The sequence below is a fragment of the Polyodon spathula genome, chromosome 3 (genome assembly GCF_017654505.1).
Source record: "Polyodon spathula isolate WHYD16114869_AA chromosome 3, ASM1765450v1, whole genome shotgun sequence".
Classification (NCBI taxonomy): Eukaryota; Metazoa; Chordata; class Actinopteri; order Acipenseriformes; family Polyodontidae; genus Polyodon; species Polyodon spathula.
This window is the reverse complement of record NC_054536.1, coordinates 40676833-40701375: the sequence shown is the minus strand read 5'-3', so window position 1 is coordinate 40701375 and position 24543 is coordinate 40676833. Positions and strand designations below refer to the sequence as shown.

General features: G+C 36.2%; 1 protein-coding gene across 4 annotated transcripts in view; it reads left to right on the top strand.

Annotated features, from left to right (window-relative positions):
* Positions 1-24543, top strand: part of LOC121313090 (collagen alpha-1(XV) chain-like) — a 93968-nt gene that overhangs the window by 26250 nt on the left and 43175 nt on the right. For 3 of the 4 annotated variants that reach the window (XM_041245245.1, XM_041245246.1, XM_041245244.1), the window contains exons 1-3: positions 15255-15794; positions 20207-20754; positions 23451-23525. In XM_041245245.1, the coding sequence (XP_041101179.1) occupies positions 15500-15794; positions 20207-20754; positions 23451-23525 (918 nt within the window). In that variant the 5' untranslated portion in view covers positions 15255-15499. Of the gene's footprint in view, positions 1-15254; positions 15795-20206; positions 20755-23450; positions 23526-24543 lie in introns of those variants that run through there. The other variant, XM_041245247.1, reaches the window with a different exon arrangement.

Sequence of the window (24543 nt, the reverse complement as noted above, 5' to 3'; positions counted from 1 at the left end):
TCTTTTGCCATTATTGTCTGATTTGTTGAATCCAAATACATTAGATCCAGAACTACACTGGGAATTTCTCTCCATCTAAAGCATGCCGTGTCAGCTCGCAAGTCCTCATTAATTAAACAAAGCAATGTTAGATGAATACCACCCTCTCTACACGGTCCGTTTGTTTAGAATGCAATGTTTGACGTGTGTCTTTGTTTTTTTTTGTTTCTAGATTTACGTTTCAGTGCTTCACATCTAGTTACACTTCAGAAAGATGTATTTTGATATATTTTTTTTTTTTTTTGCACTGGGGAGTTATGCTTGGTCTTTGATGATTAGAACAGAGCTGTCATGCTAAAGATTCATTACAACTTAATTTTATTTTTACACAAAGCATAGACAGCTCTATTAAAGGCTACATATAACGATGCCAGTCCATGTGGTGAGAAAATCTGGAGGTCACTTGTCAATAAGAGGTTGTCTTAGGTTGTGTTATCTGGTCCCGGATTAGAAAAATACCTCAGCCTGCCAAGGTTAGGCACAGTTTAACATATATCAGATACCACATTCCTGAATTCTGCACATATAGAACAATATAGATCCTGTCATGTGTATTGTTATCAAAACACAGATTGACACACTAGAAAGAATGGATTTAAATGGCACCAATGCCTTCTTAGATTAATGTCTATTGAGAAAGTAGCTTGAAAAGTCTGGTCCATTTATTTAAGGTGATCCAGAAAACAAGTCTTCCCATTATGTTTCGTCATTCTGTGTGTGAGCTCTCAACTTTGATGCAGTCATATGGCTTTTCTTGTACCAATAAGTAAGGCAGCAGCTGTTTAGTATAATGGCCAGTATGCTCTGTCAACAGTGCAGCATGCTGTCTTTAAAAGAGCTTGCATTGCTTGTGCCTTCTCCACTGTCCAGATCTGCAACAGTTAGACCAAGCGACAAATGATGGGTCCGCTGAGGATTTTCTTATTCCCAGCTGGGATGCAGCAGTAATATAGTAGAGTAGGCGATACTTAATGTTTATACATCCTACAGTTTTACACATTGAGAGAATCTCAAGTGTGGAATCCCAGGGAGCCCTGCCTCAGAGACAGCTGATTTTCTTCTTAATTGTAGCACATAAAAGTGAAAAACGTTTCTGTAACAGTGTATTGTATGTTGGTAACACAGTTGTCATGGATCTTGAACAATAGCTGTAGTGAGGGGATTCTTTTATACTATACAGAGTTAATCCAAGTGTAACAGGGTGATGCTGCACACGTGGGACTTCACTGAGTAATACTGAATCAGATACGGAGCATTGGGTGTTGATAAACTGCACAGGCACATGCACTGATGCTAGGGTACAAACAATGGTAATCCTAGCACCGGATTTAGTAGAAAATAAAACAAAACAGCTAAAAATAAAAGTTTGCCATACAAAGTAAGCGCTAAAAGGAACATCCCGCTCCAGGAACCTACTGCAATACTCAAACCCTCTCTATACTGTTTGGGATCAAAATCCCATAAACTGACCTACTTCTGTCTTGGAGTGGAAGGGTTTCGTATAGTAGTTCTCTCCATGGAGCGGATGCTGTCCTCCTTGATGTCAAAAAGCAAACTTTTGCTCAGCGCCTGTCTATATGGCTGTGGCCATGCAGTAGCCTTGAGCCGAGCTCCGTGCAGCCTCCCTGGGCACACCCCCAGGCAAATCTGTACCTCCCAATCAGCTCATCGTTGGACGAGCCTACCTGCTCAATTAGTTGCCTAGTAACATGTCTCCTGTTCCATGACCTAGCTGCTCTTCCTGTCACATCAAGTTTTTAATTGGCCTGTTTTGTATATAGTTAATATTGAAATGCCAGAATGCTTACACAATCTGTGACCTGTAGAACAGTGCAGAGAAAGAGAATTCACCACTGACCTAAATATTAGACATTCTTATAAAATAACTACATTCGAAAATGCATTGCTTTTCAGGCACAGTTTAATGAGTCCAATATTTCATAGGAAACAGAGCAGCTGCTCTTCACAGATTATAAACAAGAAATGTGTTAACAATGTAAACAGCAAAAACATGGTGTATCGTCTGTTTATGTCACATACACAGATTAGACGAAGATGAGAAATATAGAACATCTATAACAGTCTGTAATATGTTGAAAAGGCATATGATTTGATAAAGTGTGTTAACAAAATAGAGTATTGCATTTTTCCGTTTTATTGATTTAATTGTGTCCAGGGCACTTACCTTTATTTGATGTCATTGTGGCAGAGCAGAGCTCTGCCCTTTATAGATTGGCAGGGATGGGGTTGAATTCCCCTACCTACCTGGGTTTATTGTGTTCAGGTGGCTTGGGTTGATTGGAGTAATTAACGATCAATCAGCACCCAGCCACCTGACATAAAAGAAGGCCTCAGCTTCCCATTAGGAAACCTTTATTTTGTAAGTTTTGCTTGGTGTTTTCTGTTTCTGTGTATAAATACCTTTGTTTTGGCCCTTATGCCCTTTTATTTTGTGTTTACTTGTTAATAAAAGCATTATTTTTGAACTGCAGTCTGTCTCTGGGCCTCTATCCACTCGCCAGCCTGTCACTCATACAGTAACAATTTAGAAGAATAATGAAGAAAATAATAAGTTCCAATACAATAAAAAATAATTTTCGTAGACTGCTCTTCTGATTCATTCAGTCACTTTACCCATCTGAACTTACAAATTGGCAAATACTGTATTCACATAAACTGCATGTATTACAGTAAGCCAGTTTAATGTGTTCATGTTTTTACCAGCTGCAGCTGCTGTTTGTTGTAGAAATGCGTTATTAATTATCTTTAATAATGTCAGCAGAAAATTTTAAAATGGCTGATGCATAGAAAACTGATTTTCTAAAGAGAATATATGGCTAGCAGCTGTTTTCCTTTATCCTATTGCTAAAACTGCTTTAAAAAATGTGGTCTTTGATGAGCGTCATGGATACTTTACTAATTAACTTCCTCAGTGTACATTAATGAGCATTAAATCAGTGAAAATGTGGTAAATGCTTCTGTGTTCTAAAAACAGAATTGTTTCCCAGGTTATAATCTAAGGTACTAAAGACTGCAGATCATTAATGAGTATTGCTTTTTACTAAGCCTTGTTCTTTACTTCACAAAAACTTCAACAGTACCAAGATCTCTGTAAACACTGTAAGCAAATAAAGCTGTTGGTCTGTACACATTCACCAAACAGACTGGTAGACTTTCACATGGGTTTGCAATCTCAGTAGAAAGTGAATTCTGGCTTATTCCCTGTTCCAGTGTAGCTCAGGCGTGATGTATACAGCTGCATGTTGTCTGAACTTTAAATAGCTATTGGACCTAGTTTGAAGTTATCCCTGTTTAACCTTATTAAAAAAGATGAAAAAAGACCAATTTATCCAGATAAGGTTGAACACTAATTACCCAGGTTTCCGTGGGAATTTCAGGAATGTCCTGATCAGCTATTTAAGTTGATGAACTGTTGCTGCTTATGTTTTCTTCTCATTTCCCTGGGCTATGTAGAGAAACGTATTTAAGGTGATCTACAGGAACACTGTGTATATAATGTTTGAAACTCTCAAGGCATTTTCCAGCAACCGTGCAAAAAGGAGCAATGGAAATTTCAATAAAGTATTAGCTTGGCATTTTTACAGGAGCCTAAGTCTGCCAAATACTGTATCTGCCTGCTTTTATAAAGTGCAATATTTTAATTGCATGCACTAAGTGCCACATGGAAAAGTTAGCATTTTACATTAACTATGTAGTTCATTCCCTTGGTGTGCAACCATGTGTGTAGGAGTATGGCAGACCCAAGCATTTAATAACCTACTCCTTTCCCACCAGCATAAAATAAGTGGTCTGTGAGTCATTGGAAGCTGTTCGTTGCTGATTCAATACTCACCCCCCCATAGCAAATTCACTCCTTTTGCTCCCAGGAGACAAGCTTTTGATGTGAGCAGAAGAGCACGTGTTTTTTTTTTCTTATCATGTGGTTCCCTGATACAACTTGGAATGTAGCTTGTGGTTCCCTCATACCACAGAATAAACAAAAATGTCTCTTGAAAAGGGACTTTGACAAAGCTGAAACCCCTGATCATCCTACATGCATGGTAACAAGTCATGCACTATATTATGAAATTATTAGGAACAACAAATCCTATTTGATTATGCAGGGAAATAATGTTTTCTGGCTGCAGGCATTGGATTTAAAGGCAACATTTACTTTCTTGGATAGTGTGTGAAAATGTTATTCTTAATTGAACTTGTGCAGAATATATTAATTTGAATTTTTTTTTGTTAAAATGGTAAATGGAGTAAAAATATTTAGTTTCAAGTTTCAAATAAAATAATTTTTACATCATTTTTCTATTTACATCATGAACAGTAAATACTCTTCGGTAGCTGGTGAGAACATGTATTGGAAGTAGTTCAGATGAGACCACTTCATAGGTTCTAGTTTCATTTGTGGTTTAAGAGCCCATACATGAAGAATGCACTCAATGCTAGTAGCAACAGTTTTGTTTCAGTTTATAGGTTGAGGAAAATCCATGAATGTACATGGAGTTCAGTTGTGAATGAGATTCCAAAATGTTAGGTAAAATAAATACCTCTTCAGGAAAAAAAAAAAAAAAATCCTTATGTTTTCAACTCTCCCAAGTAATTTAACATATCTGGAACACAACCAAATTGAAATACTGGCATAAATATTGACTCCATGTAAGGCGAGGACAAGAACTGGCAATTTATGTGACATCTCTTAATATCATAAATGCCAGGAGGCTGCAGGAATGTCTGCTGAGTAGTCTGGAGTGGAAGCACAAAGGGCATTCCAATGTATAGTAGACCTTTTTAGTTTATGCTGTCGATCATCAAGAGTAGTTCCTCACTAGATACATATAATTACTAACATTGTATTATTTCACTTCCAGCTATTTCTTCACCCATTAGACAGTTGGTATTTATTAACACCAGTAGTGTTATATTTAAGAATAAACGATAGCGTATAGGTTTTTGCAATGCTACAGTAATATACTTTTTCATGGTACTGACTTTGTAATGTGCCATTAAAGGGGCCAATGTATGATATAGGTACCTTGTTTGGATATTTTTTTTTTTTTTAAATGACATTTCATTATGTACAGATTTAATTATGTCATCCAGACATGCTTAAAATAACCTTTTTTTAATATTAAACCTAAGGGTAACTTTATTTGTGACTATTTATTAATTTAAAAATATTTAGGGGCTTATTGGGAGCAGTAAATATTTTGACTTAACCCACATTTTTTCATTTAACATTTAACAATTCTAATAGTATCTAGACTAGTACAAAATGTAAGTGGGTGGGATTTTACATAGAACACATGCCACCCAATGGCTGAATTCTGTAATTGCTGTTTCAGTTTGCATTGATCTTAAAGGGAAGGGCAAACGGAAATATCCCAGTCCTGGTCCCGGAGAGCCACAATCCAGCAGGTTTATAGGTAACCCTTAATCATAAATTTCTAAACTTGGAACTATTTCAATTTAACTAGTTAATAGGGATGTGCTTTTGGTAAATTTTTATGAACGTTTAAACACGTTTTAGTGTCAGCGTTTAAACGTTTAAACCATATCTACATACACACACTCACTCACTCACACACACACACACACACACCCATGCTCTTCATATTACAGTGTGATACTATCAGCCCTGGTTGGTATTTTCTAAGCAAATAAACCCTAAATAAGCAAATAATGTTTTAACATAGCAAAGACTTAACTACAAAGTAAAAAAATAATAAAAAAAACAACCCACAAACACATCAAAATATATATTTATGGTTGTAATTAAAGTTGCTAGTGAAGATATAACTATGCACTATATACATATTGAACACATTTTTAGATAGTATAATGTTTTTAGACTAGAGTGTTTCTTAAAGGTTCAATTAACAAAACAAACAAAAAAAAAAACAGGAACCTATATCAATTTTTTGTTATAGTTTTTTTTTTTTATAAGTAACTTTGGCCCAAATTATATGGTTTTAAAAAAAAAAATTAAAAAAGAGACGGAAATCACCCACTATACAGCGATAATGTAAAATGGCTGCAGGAAAGCGAAAGCGAGTTGTGCTTACAATTGAGAAATAATTGGAAATACTTTCACTTCTGGAAAAGGTAATTACCAGGGCTAAAATAGCACAATATTTTGGGATTGTAGAGCACCGTGACTGATATTAAAAAGCCTCAGAAATTTAAAAGTTTGCTCTATTTGATAGTAGCGGTGGGATTTTTTAGATCTATTGTTGCTCGAGACGAGTACTTGAGCATTACAATTTCCGATTACTTGCATCAAACGCCACTCTCCTCTACATACTGTACCAGTGGACCTAAACCTCTCAAACATTGCCCTATTTTAAATGCCAAACTAACATATATATCGTTTATATATACATATATCGTTTTTAATTTAGTAGTTGGCATTTCGTTTTTCGTTGTTTTCTCCCCAATTTAGTAGTGTCCAATTATTTTGTTTTAGCTCAGTTCACCGTTACCAACCCTGCGCTGACTCGGGAGGAGTGAAGATGAACACGCAATCCTCCAAAACGTGTGCCATTAGCCGCCCGGTTTTTTACACTGCAGACTCACCATGAGCCACCTAGAGCTACGGCGTCAGAGGACAGGGCAGCCCTGGCAGCTGCTTTTCTACAGTTTTAAAATGTCTTCAATGATTAGTTACTGTAATATTTTTTGAATACTACAATCTAGGTTTTAATGCCAATATTCCAAACTGTTTTATGAAACCAAAGCTACATTCTTTGTTTGACAATGCTTAACACAGGTTCTGACCCTGCCTTTCCCTTTACAGTAACGTTTGATATAATGCAAGCCCTCTTTAGCCAAGAAAGTGATACTATTCTTGCAAAAATGTATGTGTATGTATTCCTAAAAAATGGTGTTTGTCATGTAAATTTAGGAAAGTTTCAACAAAGAATATCAATTTCTGAATAAACAGGTATTTTGATTTTGAAGTTGCTACTTGCATCAAACAACCAGTTGTAATTATTTAGGAGTTTACTTTTACAGATGCTTGTTTCTTAGTTCTTATTATGCTTTGCCAAGTAATGCTAGATCAAGTATATACTGTACTTTGAACTGCAGCAAATTAGTTTCAGAATATTTTGCTGTTTAATCTGAAGTCTCTAATCACACTGTTAACTACCACATGTTCTCTGTGATTCAGCAGCTGTAGCATGGCTTTATTTGGAAACAAAGTGATAGTGATTGGTTCATGTGATGAATCATGTCGTCCTGGTTAGTTTATCTCAATAGGAAGGCCATGCAAAATAATGGATGATTAACAGGGCATAGTGCCAGACTATGAGCACAGTAGGTTAGTCAGGTGGGGGTTTAAAAGTGGAAGTGGATGATTTAGGTGAACCAGACAGCACATTAGTGAATGGCTGGTAAACAGATCTGTGAAGTGAACTAGGACCTTTCATTTGTGATTGTAGAGTGTTGAATAGCTTTAAGTGTAATCAGTCACTGCAGATATACACGTGATATGTGTGAAAGCTAAAAAACGAGCAGCTAAAATGAGTTATTGTTCATAATCCTTCTCTTAATTCTTCATGGTGCTTTACCTTCTGTCACATCGTGTATCTTCCAATTGTCTGATGCTAATCCCCAGCCACCTGATCTTTACATTAGTTAGGCTAATACCAGTCTGTAAAACAGTGCCAAACTGGGGATGATGCTGTCTACAAGGTAATCTGCCACCAGATGTTACACAAAGGTAAAACATTTTGTCTATGTATCGATTTTCGTATAATTTCCATTTATAAATTAATTCACCAGCCTCCACTATTTCCTTGAGCGTATAAACTAATTCACACCATCAGTGCATTTCACATTGGACTCACAGTCAGTAACTTCCTCCATGAGAGCGACTGGGCCAGAGCGAGCTCTCAGAAAATCTCTCTTGAGTTGAAACACTAACTGAACTATGTTGAACACCTAATGCCTCACAATATTACCAAGCATATATATATATATATATATATATATATATATATATATATATATATATATATATATATATACACACACACACACACACACACACAGTGGCTTGCAAAAGTATTCAGACCCTGACCACTTCTCTCATATTACCGAATTACAAACGGTACATTGAAATTTCGTTCTGTTTGATATTTTATTTTTAAACACTGAAACTCAGAATCCATTATTGTAAGGTAACATTTTATGTTGGGAAATATTTTTAAGAAAAATAAAAAACTGAAATATCTTGCTTGCATAAATATTCAACCCCTGTGCTGTGGAAGCTCCCAGTTTGCACCGATGAAAGAAATTGCCCTTACCATTGGCCTCCACCTGTGAACCATTAAAGTTGCTGTCACATTTTCTGGATAAAAACCCCACTGTTGAAGGATGATCAGTAAGGCTGTGAATCTGAAGGAAAATGAAGACCAAAGAGCATTCTACAGAAGTTAGAGATAAAGTAATACAAATGCATAGATTAGGGAAAGGGTACAAAATAATATCCAAGTGTTTGGATATCCCAGTGAGCACAGTTGGATTAATAATCAGGAAGTGGAAGCTGCATCACACCACCCAGGCACTGCCAAGAAAAGGCTGTCCCTCAAAACTCAGCGCTCAAACGAGACTTGTGAGAGAAGCCACAGAGAGGCCAACAATCACTTTGAAGGAGCTACAGAGTTCAGTGGCTGGGAGTGGAGTAATGGTGCACCAGTCAACCATATCAAGAGCTCTGCATAACACTGGCCTGTATGGGAGGGTGGCAAGAAAGAAGCCGTTACTCAAAAAGTACCATCTGAAAGCACGTCTGGAGTTTGCCAGAAAGCATGAGAGTGACCCAGCTGCGATGTGGGAAAAGGTTTTGTGGTCAGGTGAGACCAAGATAGAGCTTTTTGGCCAAAACTCAAAGCGCTATGTGTTGCGCAAACCTAACACTGCCCATGCCTCAAGACACACCATCCCTACAGTGAAGTATGGTGATGGCAGCATTATGCTGTGGGGATGCTTCTTATCAGCAGGTACTGGGCATCTTGTTACAATTGAAGGAATAATGGATGGGTCAAAATACAGGAAAATACTGCAAGAGAATCTGCTTCAGTCCGCTAAAAAAGTGAAGCTTGGGAGGAAATTTACCAAATATTAATGTGTGGGGGGTGAATACTTATGCAAGCAAGACATTTCAGTTTTTTATTTTTCTTAAAAATATTTCCCAACATAAAACCAATGTCACCTTACAATAATTGATTTTGAGTTTAAGTGTTTTAAAATAAAATATTTGGAACAGAACGAAATTTCAGTGTACCATTTGTAATTCAGTAATATGAGAGAATTGGTCAGGGTTCTGAATAGACACACATATGGCAAACTGAGATGCAAATGCCTTGTTCAGATACTTCCTAATACATTGATATATCACTATTGTGATTAGGTTTTATATTGCAGTAGACAGTGCTGCAGATAAGGTTTCGGGTCATTGAGTAATTTACTCTCTAATTTAGACACCATGTGAGTACTTTCCATAAATGCTGTACATACTTTATTGCTAACTTATGGAGTATGCATTATAGCCTTACATTTGAACTACTGCACAAAAACTTGGGCTTAGAATAAAAACAAAAACAACAATTATTCTTATTTGCTTTATTGACAACAAACAGTATGGCTGTGAAGCAAATAAACACAGAAACCAAACTATTTTTTTTATTCCAAAGCTACAGATGGAATATACTTAACAAAAGGTCTGCATGCTCAAACTAATATTTCTAATATTTAAAAAAAAAAAAAAAAACTGTACTAATACTGCAGTAATGTAAATAAGTAATCAATAATATTGTATTAATTATTGATCACTTCTGATTTTTGTTTTTTATTAATTTAATTTTTCAAGCTTTATGGGGGCTTTTCGCTGTATGAAATGATTGTTTTCGGTTACTTTCCAAAATGTTTGGGCAGTTTTTTCCTGTCACAATAGTAGTAACTCGACAGTACTTGCACACTTAGTTGTTCTTTCTTTCCTTTGCTGTCTTCCACAACAAAATGCTCATGGTCACGGGCACATTCTTCTGGGGTTTTTGTGTGTCTAGACATTTTTTTAACATTTCACCACAATTTGCAATTCTGTTTTAAATTGTCACTGTCTAACTGTAATATAGCTTTAAGTCGCACAAACAAGCCTGGTAATTGTAATCTTGTTTTAAATCTCGTTTTATGTCTCCAGATTGAAATGTAGACTTACACTCAGTAGTTGGGGTGGGTTTAAAGTATTCAGAACAAATCATTCATATGTACAAGTCAGGAAGGAGGGACATTGCCCAGCTGTATGTAAATGTAGTTTGTTTTAGTTTTTTGAAGTAGGTTTTTATTTTTGAATGGGAAAAGGTTGAAGTCAGCGTGAACTGAGTAACCATTTCCAGTGTTTCCGGTGTTTATTTGCTAAACACCGATTTCATTTATTTTGTATTGGGGGTGTTTTATCGGTTTTTATACATTTTATGCATTTCGAATCTGATAATTGTGATCAATATTAGTTTTGTGCCCCATTACCGCCCATGTATCTGCGCACTGTAATGTTGGGGTTCGGATATGGTGAAGAAATAACTCATATCAGTGATTCAGCTGGATGCAGACATATTACCATCTTAAAGTTTTACTGCAGCTCACAAGTTGTACAGATTGTTTTCTCAACTCACTTCCTGGTTTATCAATAAAGCTTATTCAATACAATACACTTAAATCACTTTATTTAAACATTTTACTACTTAAAACTAGGAAAACACTACAGTTCTATTGCAGCAAACTTGTAGATTTAGTACAGAGCTGCGTACTAAGTTGCATCCCAGATAGTACGGTACTATCTCGGGATCATCCCCAGCTGCTTACAACTTATTACCAATTACAACGAAAAAAGAAGCGGAACAAAGTTGGGGACTAGCCGATCCCCAGCTTTACTACAGAGCTCAGGATTAAGCTCTTTATTGTAGTGTGCTACCAAACAGGAACTGAAATGGGTGGGGCTCAAAATCTTAGCGATTGTTTCCAGCAAATTATATTTTAAGAGTGTTATTTTTTGTTACAAGATCGAAATCTTATTGTTTTTTAATGTTTTTAAGAAACCTAACATCTTAACATTGAAAAGCCTATTGTTGTTGGTAAGATTATTATTATTATCATTCTTTCCACCAGCAAGACCTTAAAAGTTGCATAGCATGTTAACTCTTGAAATTTCACAGAGCCGCCAATGGGAACTAATGTCCACAGCTGAATGAACACGATTGGTGACATGGTTTGGCAGCCATATTGGATTTTACAATAAATTTTGGACAATTTACAAACATCTTCTTGTCAGAAACTGCTTGTCGCATAATTCTGAATCTTGGTATACATGATTAGGGATTGTCCAAGATGCACGGTGCTCGAAATGAAGCTGATTGGTTCAGTATATGATAGCCACGTTGGATAACCTAATTAACACACAAGTGTCTTCTTCTCCAAAACCACTAATCTGATAGAAGCAAAACATAATCCAAGTATGGTTTTCTTTAAATTTTGCCCATTTGAAGTTGCTACTGTAAAAATCATGGCTGTCGTGGGCCAATCAAATTTCGTCATTTCTCTAGTTGCATATATTCTGCATAAAATGAACACGTTGAATAAAAACTCTTGAAACGCCACAGAGTAGTGGAGGCCTATGGTAGTGAATGTATGCTCTATTAAAAAAAATACCTTGATATTGACCTTTGACCTCTGCTTTAGGTCAAATGTAAAACTGTTAACCCTTTGCAGTCCTATGTCGGACCAGGTCTGACATTACAATTTTTCCTTTCCAGTCCAGTCTGACATCATCAAAAAGATGTAAAGCACAGGTCTCTAGTTGTTTTTTCTCTGGAAAAAGCTGAGAAAACCTTTCAATGGTGGAGTGAGACCGATAGGAGCCGAATGAAACCGAAAAAGGGCGTATCTCATAGCCCCATCGAGTGTGACCTTTGACCTCTCCTTAAGGCAAAACAACCGCTAATAAAACAAACAAAATAAACCTCGCTCTCAGCTGGAGCACTAACTAACAGTACTTTGTGTGGAACAAACACTAGATCTGTTACTCAAGTTTTGGTTTCTTTTTGTTACTTCTGCTTCTTTATGCCTCTATACCCCATCGCAAAGCTAAAGCTAAGCCATTTCTATCAAGGTGTCATTAACTTTAACAAGCAGTTAACCAACTGACTGTTATCCATAATTCATTAAGGAAAACAGTTGTGGATTTGGAATGCAAACATGCGGGAACTCATGACATCTAGTGGTCAACACGTTACACTGCAGCCAGGGAACAAGCTCTTATCAATCTCAAACTAAGTTTGATTCTGCACCACAGTAATCATATCGGTCCGCTTTTAAGAATCATCCGCTTATAAGAATCAAAACACCCGGGACAGATGTGATTCTTATAAACGGACTACACTGTATTTGTTTTTTCATTTTAAAGGCCTTGAAAAGATTTGCAGCTGAAGGTCTTTAAAGGTCTTAAATATATTTTTTCTATTTAATACTTTGGATGCCAGTGGTGCAAATTGGTAGCTGTACGTTTTAATAAATAGACAATGATGACTAAAACAACAAGAAACTTCACCACAATAAGGAGCACAACTGCTGCTTTTGATTGGTCTATTATTGAATATATGCTGTCATATCTGTCAGTTTTTTTTTTTTAGCAAATCACATTTGAAAGTGAAGTTGATGACAGCCAAACAAAACAGTGAAGGAGGCGCTGCTTGCGCTGTGAAGTGATATGGCTGGTTTTCTGTGCAGTCCGTTAGTATCTCTCTCAAGCGTTAAGAATTGAGGTTAGTTTGTGATATTTAATTAAATCTAAAATTATTTTTTATAAACAACTTCTGTCAGTAAGATAGTATTGCTGGATAACCGATCAAGAATAATGTAGTAAGTTTTCAATGACTGTGTGAAAGCAGCTTGTCAGAAGAGAGCCATGGGAAACTTACAGGTGCGTAACAAACTCCCTCCTCAGACTCGGAGAGACATGGGTTGTACTGCTTTTTCTGTGATAACTTTTTACAAATAAAATTGCCATAGAACAACAAAACAGTTCAGAAAGTTTGGTGAAAATGCTGAAAATAATTTCCGTTGAAGAAAATAAGATCGCCCTAGCTGTGTATTTCCCTGTGTATTTATTTCTTACACAATGTCACTCAATTACATCCTTCCATCTTTGAAATATATTACCTATATGTCACTCAATTACAAGATCCGAATGGCCTCCTCTCTTTGTAAACTTTCTTATGTTCTTACCTATATTGTCTGATTCTTTACCCATTTTTTAAATAATAAAATCAGATAATAAAAAAGAATATATTATCCCTTTGTACTTTTGATGTATCATTTGCAGTTTTTAGATATTCAGGGATATATAAAAACACTTACTAAACTATGTGGAATGTTGGTGAAAGACACATTCTACTGGAAAACAACATTAGATAAGCAGCGTGTGCTGGAAAGACTTGTCAGAACATGGTCAAGTGAGAGTGCAGTGGTGCTGTTTATTTCTTTTTAAAATTTCCTGTCTTTTTCAGCTTTGACAGCTCTTAATTTCATTTAAAATGTCATAAATATATAATTGCGTTATGTTTGTTGGTCAGCTGATGAAAGAAAGATTGAACAATAATTCCCTTGTCATCAACTATTATTATCCCTGCATTGGTACTGTACGTATTGTTCAAGCATCAAAAGGTTTGATTCTTTTACAATTTGTAAAGCTTGAATAAATAATTGTTAGATGGCATTTGAGCTAGTCACAATTTTAGTATTTATATTTGGTATATTTGCTGTAAATTTTCTAAAGATTGGTCTTAAAAAGTCTTAAATGACTTAAATTTGCTCAGCTGATAGCTGCAGGAACCATGCCCCAGTTAGTGCGCTCCTTTTTAGTTGGTGCAATTGACACTACATGACTGCTGCAAAGCAATCTTAAAGTTAACAGGAGAGTTTAACCAATTGACTTATTAGACTTTTAACAGTACTTTTTATTTATTATAATTATTATTGTATTAATCGTAATACTGATGCTGTATTATTAATGTTTTATATTTTACACCAGTTATTCATTTTGTAAATGTAAATGTTAACTTTTTTATCAGAACACTCCAGTCACAAGTCACTGGAACGAGTATTCTATTACAAGTCCACTGTCTGCCTTCTGAAAGACATTTTCTTTATGTAGAAAGAGTAGTGAATGATTGTCATAATTACAAATATATTGCCGAAGCCCAGGTTGTGGGAGCTGTAAATACTATAAATCCAAATGTCAGACACACCTTCCGTCAGGTCTGGCTGTCCATGACATATCATTATGGATTGCAGAGTGTAGCTGCCATTCCATGACACTGAAGGCTTAAAGTGTAGTGTCTGCCTTTTTTAAAAAAAACTAAAATAATCTTGATGTTCAGTTTGTAAATGTCACACTAACTAAAGCATTTTCCTTTTTGTATCTAAGAAAAAATCAACAAAATCAAATTTTTGTAGCTAACAAAAATCACCTTTCTTTACTCACCACCTTAACTGTAATATTCCAAGAATGATAACTTGTGAAAAGAGGGCAGTTGAGAGATGATCCTCCACACATTCAGATTCTGAGGATTTTATCAATGCGATTAAGAGTTATTGGTTACACTTTAAAATGATGGCTGCAAATTCGCTCCAAAATAATTATTTTCTTTTAAACCTTTGTTAATAAAAATCCTTCATAAAGGTTAAAAATAAAACAGATTTATTTTCCAAAAGCGTTTCAATATGGCTGGTTTATGCACTGCAGGTGTAAGATAAAAGTTACAAATATGAACCAATCCAAGGCTTGCAGTGTTAGTTAAATGACTGTGACCAATTGCTTTGCTTTACTGTGAAATAATTTGCGGAAATCCTATCTACGACATCCTCTCCTTAGTGGAAATCCAAAATATGCAAATTAAATGTCTCATTTACTTGTAAACAAGCCATTTTATGTGCACATAATATATCTCTATTGAGGAGAGGAAATGGTGCAGAGGACAGCAAGTCATGTCAGAAGTTTGTATTGTTATACATTCTTTTAGTTTCTTGAGACAGCCTTTTTCTTGAGCAAATTTTGTGGTTGGTCTAAACAAGGCAACTCCTTCTGATGGTGCCTAAGCTGCCTTTAATTTCCATCATAAAGGGGCTAGCAGTTAACAGCACATTTACTTAACAAAACCATTTCACTGGAAACTCTTGTGATGTGAGCCAGCTATTTAGCTGCCCTTTTAAGTACCTAAATCCGCATGATGCTGAAAATCTGGTAATACAGTTCAACTTAATATATGTCAAAGAAAGAATATTACCCCAGACGACGCTGAAAAACGTGGAGCATAAGAAGAAAACAGGCTTTTTGATGAAACTACAGTATTTTCTTGTTGCATGAACTTGTTACCATAGTCCTAAACATAAGATGGAGCAAAGGATTTTTTGCTTGTATACCTTGCTGATAGTGGTTAGTCCAGTGTGTGGACAGTGGTGGTGGTCTCGATATTGGGGCACACCTGAAACAACATCGGCCCCTCCAGGCATTACTGACACGGTAACCACCAGAACGGAAGAAGACGTATCTTATGGCATGACTGAAACAAGGAGACTTGCGTCTCAGTTAATGATCCAAAAGGAAGTGTCTCCTGTTTCTGTGGAAACAAAATTTTCAGCTAATAAATCAAAGAATGTTAAACGTCTTCTAAAAAGGATAAAGTTTGGTAAGTTGCTTATGTGTTTCAAATAACAGATTTGTGTGAGTCAAATGAGTAATGTACTGTACAGCAGGACACATTCATGTCACTGCTTTAGTTTTGTTAAATAAATATTTATGAAAACCTATATTTACTGTTCTTGAAGATAAGTTGGTGTTCAAAGCACTAACATTTGAAATACAATGTGAGTTAAAGGTTAAAGCTCTTTCAGGGCACATTCACACCTTGTTCACTTGCAAGTGATTCGAATTCAAATGTGTTTGTCTGGTTCATTTGCAGCTTCACCAGACCACAGTTCTATTGGTTTCACATTGCACTTTTCCAAAGGCACTCGGCTCCCGTGCTGATTACTAGAGAGGAAGTTCTGTCTGGAGAAACTCATGGAAAATATTTTTCGTGCTGTGCTGTTGTCCGTGCTCTTTTGGTTTATTTGGTGTATATCTTACATTTTACCAGTAAATGTCAACATTTACTAAGTAAGGTGATAGATGTCAGAAATTATTGAGAAATAAATAGCTTTTCGGACATTTACCGATTAAATCTTATGATTTTCTGATGCGTATTGTTATATGCAGGTATATCATCGAAGAATGTATTTATTCCTGAATATAAATTGTCAATTAACAAAATAATCATTAATGTCAAACAATATATTTATTTCTGCATACACATTTTCCATTAGAATTTAATCATTAATGAGTTTGTGAGCCACTTATGTAAAACAACCAATATTTGCGTATAAAACAATTCATAATGGTGTTGAAGGATATTGTACTCCAAATACATAGGTTTGATGAAAAATAACATTCTGTTAGATTAAATCATTTAGGACCTTCATTTTTTCAACAGAAAATCACACTTTGGTTATGACACAAAACTTGACAAATGCAGGCAGTGAATAGATATATTTGCTTACTTATTGCCGTACGGTACTATTGTGACACTGGACTGTAGTCTTACAATGCGCAAAAGCGAGACATTCGGTCATTAGACAAAGGCACTTAGTTATTCTTGATATTTACCTGTAAATGTCTGGAATAAAATGTTATCGTTATTTTGGACATTTACCGTTTTGCTTGATAAATGTCGACATTTACTAGTAAATCTAAAGATCTGCCAATATTCAGACTTTTACCATAACACAACATCAAATCACTGCCGAAGAAATGGAACATGTCGAAAGAGTGTCATGTATTTCTTTTTGAGAAAATCACGAACAACATCTGGTGTTGAAGACATTTCAAGTGAAGCCAACATGCCTTATTGACCATGTGTCTTTCTACCAGAGACAATCATCCCTTACAAAGTGTTTATGAACAAGATTGACATATTGTACATTCAACAATTATTATTGATAATAATGACAGTAGTACTAATAGCTTATTGTGAATGTTGTACGCGTGACAGTGTGGTGAGATACAGCTACAACATAAGAGCTGGTTTACTAAACTCAGGTGAAGATGCAGAAATGCAACACTGTCTGTTCCGTTTTGTCATGGCACAATGTTTTCCCTACAAGTCCAGACCCTAAATAATTTCAATTGTCATTATATTTTTCCTATAACTTTTCTTTGCCTTGTGACAGTTTTGCTGTTATGCTTAAAGAGCATGCATGCTGCAATAGTAAATCTCAAACACTCGTATTAGTGTCATTGAATAGCCTCAGGTTGTGCCAGTTAGAAAATCAGCCCCATAGTATTGTTGTGATGTGCTGTTATGTACATGTGACATTATGGTGTTCTTGTCTGATGTGTATGTGTCATTGTATTGTGTGTGTGTTTGTGTAGTTTTTTACATCAGTTATTGTAAAACTGTGTAATGTGCCTCAGTTTTGGCAGTACCCCAGTCATTCCTTGTGAAGACATGTTTTTGACAAGCCCTGCGTTGCGTATGTGCGACAGTGGCAAGCCACTTTCCTTGGTGCTTGCTGAAGTAACTGCTTCGCTGTTTGGAGCGGTTCATTTCCAAGTGAACTGGAGTATGTTTGGTTTCATATTGCAAAAAGTTGAAAAGGAGTAAAGAGGCAAGAGTCCATTTCAAAGCGAACCGAGACAACAATTACAAGTGATCTCGGTTCACTTGTTTGATGCACATCCTGGTACGATTACGTGGTTCTTGTAGGTTTCACATATTCATTCAGGCAAACCGATCTGCACTTCAATACGCATCAAACGGTCAAACAAAATGAAGCTGTTGAAAACAAAGTTAGGGTTGTTGTGAAATCCCTCCATTTCATTTGAAAAGAAACTGAAGTTTTAGAAAATGTAAAAAGAATATGGTATTGAATAAATGAAACGCAGTTAGAGGCCATAAAAAAACAGATACAAGATACAGATACACCTTTCTGAAGGGTATTTCAATGGTCTAGGGTGGAAATCTGAAGCTAAGTAACCCTCATTCTTGTGCTCGACCTAGATAAGAGTAAAAATAAGTTTCCTTTTTTTTTTTTTTATTATCCATCCCCTGTTGGTTCGGTGGCCAATTTAATAATCCCCCAGCAGTTTTCTTTGCGGTAAAATATAGTATGTTCTTGGCTTTTTAATAATTTATTTCATTGTTTGAAACTTCTGAATGCAGTATAATGTATTCACAATTCATTAAACTAGTGGCCCCAACAACTTCTATTAAAAGAAAAGCTGTATCACATGATGTTTGAGCTCACTGGTAATAGGCTTAGTAGATGGCCTTACTAGGGTGGTCGAGGTAATACCAGCAAATGAGATCTCAGCATGAACAGTGTTTTAGAATCCCAAGCTGATCCTTGTTTAACACGATAGCTGCAGTCTGGCTGAAAGTTGAACTGTCTGTGAAGCTACATGTTTGATATTTTCTAATAAGCAGTGGAGTTATGAATTCTATACTGATTACACTAGAAGCAGTTGCTTCCACAATATGAACTGCAGTGCTGTCCTCTTTGCATTCTAGCTGGCAGCTGTGCACACCACTCTAAGAATTTATAATATGAAAAGTATCAGTGATTGAAAGATTGGAATATGTTGCCTAATTTAGTTAAACCAACAGAACAAAAAGACAGGCATGTATAAAATTAGCTTAGAAAGAACTCTAAAAATCTAGCTTTGCTGTTTTGCCAGCAGAACTTAATAGTGACTCAGTACCTAGACTAGAGATGTTGTAGGCTGGTTCTTGTAGCCATTGACAGTGTGTGTTAAGAAGGCAGCAAGTCATTTGGCTGTGGACATTTCAAAATTTCTAGCTATGTGGTTCAGCACGAAAAACTTAAAGCGCAATATACATTTAGTTGAAATACCATGATCACATCCAATTACTGTTTGTAGTTCTTCATCTTGAAAAACTATGCATTGTTTCTTTTCTAGTTTGATATTGGTTGATATTGTTTCAACCTGTTTCAGTGAAAGAATCCTTAGTGTTTCTGACTCAAAATACTAGAGTATCATTTCTGTGGGGTCAGAGGATATACAGTAGGCACAATTTGGCCAACCCAAACCAAGTACGGTTTCATCTATCCTGCAAGGAGAAACAAAGTTAATGTTATGAAACTAGCAAGGACCATATACTATATCCTGGTCCCATACCAGCACCTACAAAAAACCTGTTTGTTTTTATAAAACAGAACAAAAATTGGTCCTAATAAGGTTCCTCTGAAGGGGCTTCTGGGCAATGTGAAGGTTAGCACAGCTCTCTCTTGTCTTGAAATGCAGCCAGTCTATTCCAATAAGAGTCAGGGGAAGCAAGAATGCACCGTGACTGAATCTAGAGCTTGTTATTCATTGTGCTGCTGTCACACAGCAAATTGTGCCCTGGGAGAAGCCTGTCTTTAACAAACAGCAACGTGATTAATGATGTCTGAGGGGGCCTCTTCACTTTCATGTGTTCCTTTAGGATCTACGTTCACATGGTTAGCTTATCAAACATAAGAAGTGTACTGCAGTCATTGACTAGCTCATAATGGCAAATACAGTATTTGAACGTGCTCTTCAACCCATTTTGTACACAAAAAGCCAAGGAAGACTTGTTTGGTAGGTGTTTTCCTTATAAATACTGTATACGTGATAGATCATTAGGAGAGTTTTGGACCTTGAGGTGTACCATCTTCATACAATATATGCAAAATGCAATCTCAGGATAAGAGGGGAGTTGATGTCAAAACCATGGCAGTGCAAACAGGAAAACCATAGTGCTATCCAGATGTGGTATAGGAAAACCAATGACAGCACATAATTCAGGTACAGAAACAATCAACTGTATATCACATTACCCACAGTGTAACCATATATCGAATCCAAAATTCTCTAAATGGCGGATTAGTTGTTATTACCATTATATTTAGTAGACATTAGCTTTACAATGTACAGAACATTTTCTGTAGTTTTCCTGATGAAATGCTATCTGAGCATGTACAAAACCTTTTTTTTTTTTTTTTTTTTTTTTTTTTACAGAGCGAGGCTCCAAGGGGCTTCTTGATCTCACGGAGCTAATAGGAGTCCCACTTCCTCCATCGGTTTCCTTTATCACTGGATTTGAAGGGTTTCCAGCCTACAGTTTTGGACCAGATGCTAACATAGGCCGGCTGACTAAAACACTGATAACGGAGCCTTTCTACAGGGATTTTGCTGTCATAATAACCATAAAACCAACCACTAACCGAGGTGGCGTGCTCTTCGCCATTACGGATGCCTTCCAGAAAGTTATTTATCTGGGACTTGCATTGACTCCAGTTGAGGATGACACCCAGAGGATTATAATGTATTACACAGAACCGGGTTCTTCAAGATCTCAGCAGGTGGCTTCTTTCAAGGTGGCTGGGATGACAAATAAATGGAATCGTTTTACACTAGGCGTGCAAGACAATGAGATCACTTTGTATATGGACTGTGAGGAATACCACCGGACAACTTTCCAGCGTGCGTCTCGCCCCCTGAAGTTCGAATCAAGTTCAGGAATCTTTGTCGGAAATGCAGGAGGAACTGGATTAGAAAAATTTGTTGTGAGTATACTAATAAGTGTTTCCAAGTGTTTAAAAAAATATATATATATCAAAACAGATGTAAAATAACTTTATGGTAAATTAGGAGACACATTAAAAGTAAGGCCATTTTATGTAGAATTTCATGGACATTTCTTTATACAATTATGATGAAATGTATTCAAGAATAGGTTTTGACAGAACTTCAGAATATGATGGTAGATTTTTTAATATATGGTGATTGTTTAATGCAGCGGGTTCTAATTAAAAGAAAACGCTAAACATTTTGTGGCTGGCAGTTAAACCAATGGTTGCATTCCAAAGCTGACGTTAAAATACTTGAAAGAACACGTTTTACGTGTCCAGCTGATTTGCTGTAATTCTTTCATTATTATTTCTTGTTTCTATAGTATCAAATAAACAATAGCTGTTTCGTAACTATTCAGAAAATGGGCTATATGACATTTCTCAAATGAACAAACCAGTTAGTCAGTATTTTATGATGTTTTTACTTTTAGTAAGTGCTAACAGTGCAGCAGATTTGTATCAGATACAGTATCCTAGAAGAGCAAACATGGCCTTTAAATATTAGTAAGCACAATGCCACCAAACCTATTACTGCTAATATCTCATGAACTATTTAAGATGGTGACATCAAATGTTCAGTGTTATGGAAACTCTTCTGGAAAATAATGGCACCTTTCAGTTCGACTTGTGACCTAAGATAGATGGTCACGTTTTTTTTTTCACTGCCACATTGCAAACCTCTGGCTATATGAGTGGTACAGACCACATGCATTGAAATAGGGTCTTTGTAGCTAGTACACCATTCTAGTCTATGATTCTCTCAATAAAGTTCCATTACAGGTGGTGTCCAGTGAAAATTAACTGTTTTGGTGCCACATTTTTTAGCAAACCATTCAGTCTGATATGACATTATGCTGTGCTACAGCTGGTGCTTTGTTTTCATTCTCAGAAACTTCCATTTCTGGTGTTTCTTCATTTACGAACAATTAGAGTGAGTGACACTGAGATGAGGCTTCACTACCCTTGGTATGTTGTGGGGGAGACTCTCTTTTCAATTGAATTACTGCAGCAACTTGTGCCTAAAAGCTGTCTGGTGTTGTAGGGGCTTTAGTCAGCTGTCTTGGTTAGAACCACCTCTTGATTTAATATCTGTTTTTTGTAAATCTCTAGCCAACTGTACAGTGTTTGGAATGCATCTTCATTATGTCTATGTAACTGGCTTGATTCCGATCTGATTTGTTGTCTCCCAATGTTTTGAGACATTTCATCTTCAGTTTCTGGTAGCATTTTTTTTCTATGAATACAGAATTAAGTACTAATATATTATCAACTATTTCATTGCCCAAGTCAAAGTCTATAAGGACTTCATAATGATCTTTACCCACAACTGCAGGTCTGTGAATTTCATTATTACAGTATGTCAAAACTTGGAGCTGTATGGAGGCTACATTATATAACTGGCACAGCATTGTTCCACTAGAGGTTTTTCTTTGACCGGGGTTCTATACACAAAGAAATGTGGACACATTTCATGGTTGCCACACAGTAGGGTATGTAAGTGGATTGCCAGAAGTGTAAGCCATGTTACTTGGCATGAAAAAAGTTGGGCTGCCCTGCTGCCAAGCAGTGCTGGACTAGCAAAGCAAACAGCAGGCAGCTGGGGCACCTTAACCCATTTTGTGTATATGTGCCAAGAGCTGAAAAGTTGGTTGAAAAGCGCTGTTGAGGTGTTATGAGCTCATCTGTGTACTGCAAGAGCAAGCTTTCACAGTCACATAGGAATGAGCTGATCAGAGGTTAGGGACATCTCCATAAAATACATACCAAGCTTTCACAGTCACATAGGAATGAGCTGATCAGAAGCTAGGGACAGCTCCATAAAATACATACCAAGCTTTCACAGTCACATAGGAATGAGAGCTGATCAGAAGCTAGGGACATCTCCATAAAATAGATACCAAGCTTTCACAGTCGCATAGGAATGAGCTGATCAGAGGCTGGGGACATCTCCATAAAATACATACCAAGCTTTCACAGTCACATAGGAATGAACTGATAAGAGTCTAGGGACATCTCCATAAAATAAATTCAGGTTAAACTCTATTGACAAATACAGCTGTGGCCAAATGTTTTGCATCACCTAGAGTTTTAGAGACATAATTTATAAAAAACAAAACAACTATATAAATATAATTTAGGTCTTTTATTTAACATCAGCCAATCAAAGAAACAGCAAAATGATATTGCAAAAGTCTACTGAAGGTGTAATAGTTAGGCATAATATAGTATTTCATGTTAGATTTCAAAATGTCACATTTTTCAATTTTTGTCAGTTTTATGTTTTAAGTATATTGGAAAACTACAAAGCGGTATATCATTCAATATGTTAACGTAACATTATTGAGCAGGTTGGCCATAGCTGTACATCTTGGAAGTACTGAAAGCAGTCTCCAGATTGTTTGTGTCATTCGGTTGTATTGGTATTCATCTGTATACTGTATACCGAGTGAGATTCCAGGCAAGTAGTTTGACTTTTATATTGCACAGACAGAGCAATAGGAATGCTAATGGTTCTGTGGCATATCTCTGTTTAACAGTAATGGAAAGGGGGTGTGCAGGAAGGTTTATTTCTGTAATGGGTATGCACTGTAGTCAGTAAAATTAAACATTGTCATTTTGTTTCTTTTTAGGGGTCAATACAACAGTTGTTAATAAAACCTGATCCAAGGGCTGCAGAAGAGCAATGTGAAGATGATGACCCTTATGTAAGTAAAGACGTACTAAAATGAAAGTGTCTCCTGTCTGTTTTTATACAAATAAATGGGCTGTTCTGGAGAGGCTGTGATTGTGAGAGGACTATCTGGAAACAATGTGCAATTGCTCCCTCTAGTGGTAAAAGAGTGCTGCACTGTAATTTCTTTTATGATTGCATTTGTATTGCCAACTTGATCCCTTTTTACAGATCTTTAGAGGAACTGGATTTTGTAGTGAAGAAAATATTGATGTTCATTTTAATTTACATTTTCAGTCATTCCAGCCTTTTACAGTTTGTTTTTAATTTGAATTACAAAGCAACTGTCATTTCTTACATACTCAGGGCCAACCAATGTCTTTACTGTGAAGAGCAATTTGCACCGTTCTTTGTCACTGGACAATGTCGTTGTTAATTTAAAAGTTTATTAGGTGTTTATTGTGTTTGCTACTAGTTTTCCAACTATTCCTTTCATTACTGAAATGGTGCAAATTGCAGACCAAATAAATTCATCATCTTTATTATAAGTTCAGCGTTTGTCAAATTGAATGAAGTCATGTCAGCCCTGGCAAAACCTGCATGCATCTTCTGTAACAGTTTTTACGATTCCCACTCAAGTGAGGGACTGAGCTGGAACAAGTAGCATCTACGTAGTACTGCTTAATCTAAAGCATATGCAGTGCACTGTGTGTTGGAACTGTAATGAGAATGGCATATTTAAGTAAACAGTATATTGTAAACCTGGTCAGACCAAACTCATTTCTGTCTTGTTCAGTCCATAGGGATGGGGTGTACAATACTGTATACTGTAGGGTCATGCCAAAACATCTTTGCAGTACCTAAACAAAGACTGATTTAACTGTTTCTGGGAAGAGCAGATCCCAACTCCCCTTTCAAAATTAATCTTTTCTTGGCTAAATAGCTCTCAGACACTTTAATACACACTGAAACATATCAAATGAAAACAATATATTTGTGGGACTTTGAACCTTGCACAGTGCTTTGTTTTACTTGAAATCATCTATAAATAA